General features: G+C 34.4%; 1 protein-coding gene across 1 annotated transcript; it reads right to left on the reverse strand.

Moving 5' to 3' along the window:
* Positions 1–2,398: 2,398 nt before the first annotated feature.
* LOC106664950 (GTP-binding protein 128up) lies at positions 2,399–7,927 on the reverse strand. The gene is made up of 8 exons (XM_014391058.2): positions 7,736–7,927; positions 3,848–4,013; positions 3,657–3,787; positions 3,314–3,553; positions 3,085–3,253; positions 2,885–3,014; positions 2,706–2,828; positions 2,399–2,650 (listed from the first exon to the last, which is right to left on the reverse strand). Exons 1-8 carry the CDS (start codon positions 7,775–7,777, stop codon positions 2,548–2,550), a joined length of 1,104 nt encoding a protein of 367 aa, XP_014246544.1. The 5' UTR covers positions 7,778–7,927; the 3' UTR covers positions 2,399–2,547.
* Positions 7,928–10,371: the final 2,444 nt, after the last annotated feature.

The raw sequence follows: 10,371 nt of genomic DNA on the forward strand, positions 1-10,371 counted from the left end.
AACTCAAGTAACTGCTGAAATAATATCAATGAGCAAAGGTTTAAATATAATCCACATAAATGAGGTAATGATGTTCTGATTCCATGTCTCATTGCTATCCGTTAAACACCGTTTTGCAAACAATCTAATAGTACAAAACACAATATTTTCTCTAATACGTCTACTATAAAAGAGAAAAAGTCCTTATTCTTTTGATTACAGGTCACTCCAATATAAAAGAAAACATTGCCAGCTACCAAAGAGCATGGCATTAAACAGAAATCCGACATTAGCAATTAGTCAGCAAGACCCCAGTTGCCTTTTTGAAAGCAGAAATATGGCAATAGTGGCAACAAAATTTGTGTTATGCCCCTCTACAAACTGGCCCACTATAGTGCTCAGAAAGATGACCATCAGTGGTGACCAGTCCCGGGTCATTTATGTCTATCCATGCACTGGTCAATGTTGGGTCATTGTGTGATACGATAGAATTTACTACTCATCTCATTTGCGCAGGGTGGGTACTTCGAATGAGAGAAAACTTTCCAATACCATCCTCCAAAACCATCACACCATCAGCCATGGTGGCTTGTAGTGGCCAACGATGGGCCATTGTGTAGAGACAATGTGTGTGTCCATTATGAGTATAAAATCAATCAAATTTTTTAACTCGTCACTAAGCAAGTCTTGGCCAATGAAAGACAACCAACAACTTCGTAAGCCTGATTTACTTAGAGTGTACAGGAGACAAAATCGAGCCAACAAGCGGTTGGCCTTAATCGTTTGGACTTCAGGCAGTAACTTCAAAAGATTTGACATTGGGTTGGCCCTAAATCCCCCTCACAGTGTAGACTGTAGACCAATCATTCATTGGTTCATTCTTCTTGTGCTGAAAATGCTGGAATGGAGTGGAATAACAAGATTGCAATAAAACTGATCAGATTTTATTGTGTACTGGAATGTTTATGGGACCCTACAAACTGTGAATATAAAAACAAATTGATAAAATTAGACACTTAGAGGGAAATGAGTTAGCTTTAGTGTGAGAAGGTAGTGGGAACAATATGAAAAAGAAATCTTTATTAACATCTTTGTTTCGATATTTTAAAGGTGTACATTCAACTGGCACATGAATCCCCAGTAGCTAATATATCAGTGACCATTAATCTTTCTTCAGGTACAGCTCTTCTAAAAGAGGTGTTTTCTTTGGAAAAATTGGGGCCTACATAATTCTATAAAAATAAAAAATCTGTAGCTTTCATTTGGAAAAAATTGTAAAATAGCCCACATTCAATGCAGCTTTTAGGTTATACATTAATTTTGCCCCACTAGACTGTTCCCTACTTTTGAAAAGAGGTCTGCCAGGGTAGTTTTTTCTTTTTTCTATCAGCTTTTTGCAGTAAAATAATTTAACACACATGCAACTACTGATAAATCCTCTTCTTCTGTCATAACTTCGGCCAGTTCAGTTTTAATTAAAGTGCCACAATATTACCTGTGAATGTATGATTAATAGACAAGTAATACAAAACGGTAGCAATTTTTATGAGTTTTTATAGCCAACTGTGATTCCTCATGGCTGAATCCCTTGGCCACAACCAATTGGTGGTTTGATGAGGGTGAGTCAAGGATGGCCAATATGTGAAGACCAACATTTAGCTGAGATTTATGTGTACCTTATAGGAAAGGTAGAATTGAGAAGGTAATTTGCAGTTCTGGTACAAAGGGTGAGAGCCCGCTCATGCTTTTTTTTTCATTTGTCTATCCATAAATTGAAAAGAGGTGAAAATTTCCTTAAGCAGGTGCTTATTGTTGAGCCATAGGTCTGGGGACACATAGCCTAAACTGCTGAGTGTAACAGGTGCGTCTCATAGATTCACAACTTTTAAGAAATGACAATCTTATACAAAATGGCCGGAAGAAGCTTGAGGCTAGGATGATCTAAAAATACTGTCTGAGATTTATGTGGGTGTCTGACTAGTGTGAAACAAATAGTTGTGGCAAGGCTAGTTATGAAACACCTGTAGTGTTCAGGGTTGATTAAATTTAGTTTTTCTTTAAAAATGAATTTATACCGTGATAGAATTTGTGTAGAATAAGGTGAAAAATCTAGAAAAAGCAGAGGAAGAAGAATTGAATCAGGTGCATCGGTGGCCGCAGTGGTTTAGGTGTTGACACAGTATTCATCACTCTAAGGTAAAGGTCACGGTTGGGTTCGAACCTGACATACTTACAAATGGACTTTTTTTCAAAAACATTGGCATCTTGAGAGTTGTAGAACATCCTAATTGAAATACCTTCATAATAAATAAATAAATAAATTTTTTTTGAAAAAATTGCATCAATGTGAATTCATTCCTTTTCCAAAGTCTATAATCATCACACAAACTAAGGTCTATAATAAATAACTAAATCTAAATAAAAGTCATTAATCAATTTTATTTACATTTTTGATCACAAAATTTAGCAATTATTCCTTTTAAATATATGATTCAATACATATACAACATTCTCATCATTGCTAGTATAAAAAAAATTCAGTAAAATAAAGCCGCGTTTGTCCAGTTTTTACACTTTCTTCACAATCTGAACGACGTCTTCATCGTTGAGGACATGGTCTTTGCCGACTTTTTGAGGTTGGTGCTTGACGGATGAGCCCCATACAAGTGCGCTGTAAACAAATCAAGTTATAGATCTCAGTTTGAATGTTCAAGTCATACACTTACTATTTAAACTCCTTGGCAATTGTACGATGGAGCTTGTTGCAAAAGTCCTCTACACTCCTCCTCTCGGAATGTAAGACTACGGGTGAGTTATAATCAGGAAGCTGCCCCTTGGGTTTTGTGTAGCTGAATAATTTTCAAATTATATAACGATATTTTTTTAACTAACACAACCAACTCACATTCTGGTAAGCTTGAGGTATTCCCACATTTTTTCGAGTAAATCATCAAAGTTCCATTTGTGATGTGCAGAAATGGGCACACAGTGGGGAATTTTGTAAATAATGTCTAATTCCTCAATACTAATTTGATCTGAAATTTCATATTATTTTTCGTTCGTCCGTAGTTGTAATTTTTCTATTTTATTGGCCAAACTTCTCACCTATTTTGTTTAATAGATAAATGCAAGGTACATAAATTCTATTTCCTTCTATTACATCAATAAGATCATCGCTGGTGGCATCGTATCGCAAAGTGATGTCAGCATTATGGATCCTATACTCGGCTAATATACTCTTGACCGTGTCCAAATCAAGCTCCGATTGTTGGACCTAAATATTTTTTTTTTTAAACTGTAATAAATTTATAAAATTTGAGATACAAAAACAGACCATTGTCTGCAAGTTTATCCCTCCTTTATCTTTCTTCCTGAACACAATGTTAGGCGGATCCTTATTCAATCTCAACCCGAAACCCTCGAGCTCATGCTCGATGAGTTTTTTGTGTTGAAGTGGTTTGAGGACATCGAGGACGATGAATATTAGAGAGCAAGTTCTAGCAACGGCAATAACCTGCCTACCTCTACCCTTGCCATCTTTAGCACCTTCAATAATACCAGGCAAGTCTAAAAGCTTAAGAAAAACAAAAATTAATAGCTCAATAATAGAAGAAAAGTTCATATACAACAGCAAACAAGAAAAGAAGGAAAGGGATATACACATAATATTAACAAACCTGAATTTTAGCTCCTTTGTACTTAATGCAACCAGGGACGGTGGTCAGAGTTGTAAATTCGTAAGCGGCAACTTCAGAATAAACACCGGCTAGGGTCGTCAAGAGAGTAGACTTGCCGACAGATGGAAATCCTGATAAACCAGATCTTGAACAAATTGATTTCTTTGTTTGGATCAGTGTTCATTTCTTACCGACAAAGCCTATTCTGGCATCTCCGGTTTTGGCGACGTCGAAACCATCTCCTGGGCCACCACCACCTCCTTTCGGGGTGATGAGTTCTCTTCTCAATTTAGCCAGGCGAGCCTTGAGCAAACCGAGATGGCCAGCTGTGGCCTTGTTCTTTTGCGTCCTGGCCATCTACAATTGTAAAATTGTACTTATAAATGAAAAATGGATTCACACAACTCTAACCTTCCTTAATTTTTTGATATACCAAGTGTCTGTACAATGTCATGTCACGTTGAGTACATGTGATTGGAAACAAAAGTTGGCTTTGGTCTGTACACACCCATATATCGCTCTGATAAACATATCCAGCTGCTATCATATGTGTTGAAACTGCTCAGAGATGTTTCGTATTCTTGAGAGTTATTTTTGACAATCTGAATTTGGTAATAAACAGCAGGACGACGACAACCAAAGTGCTTTGCATCAACCAAATCAAAATACGATTTGTGAACCAAACAAACTACAGACAATCCTTTCTCTTAAAGCATCACCATACATAACATAAACTTTCCTAACAGCCTGAGCTGCGGTTTTCACTTTGCAGTAATTAAAAAAACCATTAAATGACTATGTAATATTTTTCCTCCACTATAATTAGCTGTTCTCAAAAATAAAACAGAATACAGAATTTGAATCTTTAGATACAGGTCATGCGCATGCATGCTTCCTCTAGCAGCATAAACAAAATGGGATGAAAAACTATTCATACACTTGGTTTTTTGACATTTTCTTCTTTAATTTTATTTTCTAATTAAAATCTTCTTTAGACTATAAACTTGATGATTCAACAATACATTTTGTTATAAAAAAATAATTTTTTGAACAAAAAATTATTCGTACACATACAATACTACAAAAAATTAACAATTCACTCTTTTTGACATTTTTAAAATACACCGGTGGACAAAATTAACACACTACCCTTAAATTTTAATGTATTTAGGCTTATTCATATTTTGCATGGCAAAAATAGATTTGGTTGTAAAAATAAGACATTTAAAAACAAAATGTTTACTACTTATTCTTAAAAAAAAAAAAATAGTAAGTAATGTGTGGTGTTTAGTGACCATTAGCCAATGATTAGCCACATCCTACATGTTTTTGTTAAATTTAAACAATGTTTGTAAATCCCAGGCCCTGAAGATGATCTCAATAAAGATCGAAACGTTGGCACAATAAAGAAAATGTTTTTCTGAAACCTACATCACACCAGACTGCATCTCACGATTTCTGAATAATTTAAACAAAGTTTATAAATCCCAGGCCCTGAATATGATCTCAATAAAGATTGAAACATTGGCATGATAAAGAAAATGTTTTTATAATACTTATGTCACACCAGACCGCACCCCACGATCTCCAAATAATTATTGAGTAAAAACAAAACAAAACAAAAAATTTAAAAAAAATAAAAATGTAAAAAAAAACTTTTGTCTCCTTTAATACTTATAATAATTTTCAACTCTGGCATGAATCACGTCAGTTAAATGCCATTGCATTCCTTGGAAAAGATTTCTGGTAAAACCTTGAGCAAGGTCTTTCCCATTCATCAAGAACAGCAGTTTCCAACTCTTCGAGGGAGTTAGGACCTGGGTTTCGCTGTCATATTCATGACGTTAGAAATCTTCCTCGCACAACAACTGATTTAGTTTGGGTTGCCACCCTAGAACATCAATGACCCTCCATACAATAATACCTGATGAAGCAAACAGCATGGGGCGTACGTTTCTTCTGAGCATCTCCATATAAAACTACACCCATCTGAAGATTTGAGGCCAATTCTCACCTCATCTGTAAAGAGAACTCATCCCCAATGTCCAATTCACATGTTCCCGTGCGAATTGAATCCTAGCCATTTTTTGAGAATTCTATCATTATATAAATTCATTTTTTTATCTAAAATTTTCTAGCATTGTATAAATTGATATGTTTTCACATCCTAAATGTATTTAAAATTTTGTTTAAAGTTTAAAAAGTTAAATGTAAACAATGTTTGTAAATCCCCAGCCCTGAAGATGATCTCAATAAAGATTGAAACGTTGGCACGATAAAGAAAATGTTTTTCTGAAACCTACATCACACCAGACTGCATCTCACGATTTCTGAATAATTATCAATTACGGTCACTAATCACCACACATTGTTTAAATTTTACAAATTCATGTAGGATGTGAAAAAAATGAATTTATACAATGCTAGAATTCATTTTTTTAAATCTAAAATTTTCTAGTAGTGTATAAATTTATTTTTTTTTTAATCTAAAATTTTCTAGCATTGTATAAATTCATTTTTTTCACATCCTACATATATTTGTAAAATTTAAATTGTATTACACCAGTCTACACCAGTCCACCAGCGGCATGGGACCCCCCCACAACTTTTGATTTTCCTTTCAACCTACCTCTAATCTGGTAGAGAAACTGGTACAAATAGGGATGATTTGGAAATCATAAGTCAGTCTAGACCAAGGGCTCAAACCAGTGAGTCAAAGACTCACCTCAGACAGGTGAGAAAGACCTCAGAGAAGTAGCCAAGCTCCATTTGGGACTCAGCCAGCCAGAGCCAACGAGTACCAGCCACTCTTCAGTACTAGACGGTCCACATACGAGGGAGGCACTGAGGATGGTGAGGGTACTGATTGCGGCAGGTGTCATTTGGGGTCCCTTTGTTAATAGATTCATCCCAAATTTAGAGTTGTGGCTTACTTGTTAGATTAATTAAGATTCTGTTTGGTTGTGTACATTTAAAAGTCGGAATTGTGTTGAAATAAATGTTTAAGAATAGACTCTCTGGTTTATTGAATTTTATTGAACTAGAACCTTCCCCTACACAAGAATAAGTAGCAAAGCGCTTACTATCAACTACTCTCTTATCGCTTAGAGAAAAGCAAATAAATACAGATTGTTCGGCCGTCGCACTATTACACCGCTTACAATATTTTTATGTAATTCTTTTGTTATATTATTTATATTATTTTAAAATAAGTAATATTAATTTACCATGACAATTTAAAAATTTAAAATGACCCATTTATGCTTAATGGTCTAATTGACCAAATTACTTATTTCATTAATTATACTTTTTATGTAAGGTATTGGTTGAAATGAAAAAGTCGATGTCAAGAGCAGGATTCAAACCCACGACCTTCAGCTCAATACATCGCTGCTCTAACCACTTGAGCTATCGTGACTTTGATCCACTCGGACACCAACTCCCCATCTGACCTACAGCCGTTAGGATTTTCCCTCCTTTTTGCCATTTTTCAAATGTCGTGTAATCTATTTGATTCTCAGCGACTTTTGAAATGGCCATGAGGGCCTGTGAAGTGATATTTCTTTACTTATTAAATATTAATCCTTTTACGGTTAGTGGTCTAATTGTCCAAATTACATATTTCAATTAATTACACCTTTTATGTAAGGTCTTGGTTGAGATGAAAAGTGATGGTTAGACCAGTGGCGTATTGAGCCCAAGGTAGTGGGTTCGAATCCCGCTCGTGACACTAACTTTTTCATCTCAATCAAAACCTTGCATAGAGCATAATTAATTTGAAATTTACAACAACAATGATAAATATGATCTTTTTAGGTATATTTATATAAAACATTTTCTTAAGCTATATTCTTCTCTTTTTTTTTCTTTTGCTTTATCTGGGATATTAAGCCAGACCTGCTTTACATATTGTTTTATACGCAAGAAATTTTTTCCTTTCTTTTCTTAGTTTTGCTTTTATAACATTGTATGTTATATATTGTATACTTCTATATTTAATCATTTTTTAAATTGGATTAATTCCGTAAAATATATTAATAATAACAATAATAAAATAGAAAATGAAAAGCGGTTTTCACCTCGCCTTCGATGGCCGCGATTTTGTCGACGATGGTCGCCATCGCAGGAGGCTCTGCAGTACTTAAGACAAGCGCTGGAATGTGGACGGCGGCGGCAGATGATGGAAATGTGGAAAACTTAAAGGATCACGGATGCCAGAAGCACGCCACGAAATGTGACCAGAAGCACTGTTGCCATAACCTGCCCGGCCCGGCCGCGGTGTCCGCCTGTCCTCTTGAACGCCAACTCAACAATGCTGATGTCGTTAATTACGACATCAATCGGGAATTTAGGCATGGTTAAATGGTGAAAAATAGCTGACCATGATGATCAGAGATGTCCAAGTTACTTATAGACATAAATTGCAATAATTATATAAACAATACTCCTTTTACAATACAACATTGGTTGAATTAAAGTTCATAATAAATAAAGTTACAAAAAAAGTTCATGTTATGACCAGATAACCCTAATTTTTCAATTCGACTTTTTTTAAAGGTTCCTTCATTACTAGATACAAAAAATCTTTATTAAGGGAATTTGAAATTTTTCCTAATGCTATTAAACAATCTTATGCTGTGCTTCCGATCTTAACTCATCATTTTTTCCATTCCTGTTACCTTAAAATACATAACCCACATTTTGAACTTCTCTCCCATCTCATCTTGATTTTCTTCAGCCTGGAAGGAAGCTCTAATGCTTACTTTTCTCAATATTCTTGCTGGTGCCCTATTAATTATTACTTATTATTACTAGCCCTGTTATTATTACTAGTTATCACTGTCTAAAACATTTTATAAGATTTTATTTAAACTAACGTAACTAAATCCTTATTGATTGACTCCCATACCCTGATATCTTCTTTTCAAATCTACCTTCCAAAAAGTGGTGTAAGACAATCTCAATTTCAGCTGGTGTACCCTAAAGCTCTATTCTTGGACCTTTACTCTTTTCCATGTTCCTAAATGATTTAATGATATATTATTAATTTCCTTACCTGATATTATTAAGGAAGGTGAATATTACCTAAATGATTTTTAAGGTTTCCATCTGATATTTATGATATTTATGTCAGACAAAAATTGTTGCTACTGTAAACTGTGAAGAATTTATGTCAGAGGTATATATTGTATTTCAACCACTAGCTATTTTTCGACACGTTTATACCAATAGAAGTAAACACTGGTTTGTTGCAAGTTCAAACTTGTTGCAAAAGTTGGCCATTTGTCTACTTTTCTGCGATTGCAAGTGTCATGTAAACATGAGTTACATAAAAAAGAGTTGTTTAAATTAAAAAAAGGTAAAATTAAAATTTTTATTTAATAATAGTACCTACTTACCAGGTGCCAAAAATTGCACAGCTACAGCAGTCATTCTGCTAAATTAATAGCTTTTCTGAATTTGGTGTCTCGCTTTGGGGGACCAATTTTACAAGCAAGCTTTTCGATTTGAAAATTTGAAAACTGAGTTAGGTCCTCAATACTGAGCTCAGACATAATTCATTGTAGAACCGACTCTCGAACCCATGCATAACGTTTTTTCTTTCTTTTCATCTTTAGAATAATTACTCAGAACACTACATATCCGAGTACACAGGACAAGTGTACACGAAAATATATGTTGCGTAAACAGATTGTATAGTTATTACAAGTTTCACATTTTGAAAACTGTCAGATTCATATCCATGACATAAAATTCTATGTTTAATTTCTATCAGTATGTAAAAGTCAAAAAGATTTTCTGCCCAACACTACATATTTCCAGAAAAAGTGACAGATGTATATGTACCTTTATTTTTTAATTTTTCCCGATTTCATTGCTGATGATATTCAGCTTTACATCCAATGTCCTACGAGCAACATTTCTTCATTTTCCCAATCAATTGTCAAATATATATATATNTATATATATATATATATAAACAAATTATGGATAATAATTTAAATTCACTAATTTCGTGGTCCGCTTGACCAATTAATTAAGGTTTTTTTCTCTCATACAAATTGCCAAAGCTCCTTACTACATCATTATCCCATTATCCTCACTATTCACAGCAACCTCAGTCTTTCTGAACTGTTCCAACCTTCTTCCAAAAATTCACTAATTTCGTGGTCCGCTTGACCAATTACCAATTGAAAAATGGCAAAAAGGAGGGAAAATTCAAAAGGAGCGGTTGAGATGGGAAGTTTGTGTCCGAGTGGATCGAAGTCACGATAACTCAAGTGGTAGAGCAGCGGCGTATCTAGCCGAAGATCGTGGGTTCGAATCCCGCGCGTGCCATTGACTTTTTTATCTCAACTAAAAAAACCTTAATTAATTGTAATATATATATAGCATTTAGATTTAATTTATTTTGTAATTACAACCTTATTTAGACTATAATATTTTACAATTCAACAATACGTTACATGTAATTGTTGTATGCAGTATGCAGAAACACATAGCTAATTTGTAAACATTTTAGCTTTTTCATAAAAAAAATTGTCCCTATGAGATCTAATATCAAAATACAAACTTTGAAAGAATTCAACTAATGGTGTGAACTATTTCATTGTCTCATAAAATGATGTCATTGTGATGACGTTACATCAAATCTTCTAAGTCTCCAGAAAAACTTTTGTCTCTAAGCTTGGATATGTCTATCTATCTATAACCA

The sequence above is a fragment of the Cimex lectularius genome, unplaced genomic scaffold (assembly GCF_000648675.2).
Source record: "Cimex lectularius strain Harlan isolate CLEC.00 unplaced genomic scaffold, Clec_2.1 scaffold208, whole genome shotgun sequence".
NCBI lineage: Eukaryota > Metazoa > Arthropoda > Insecta > Hemiptera > Cimicidae > Cimex > Cimex lectularius.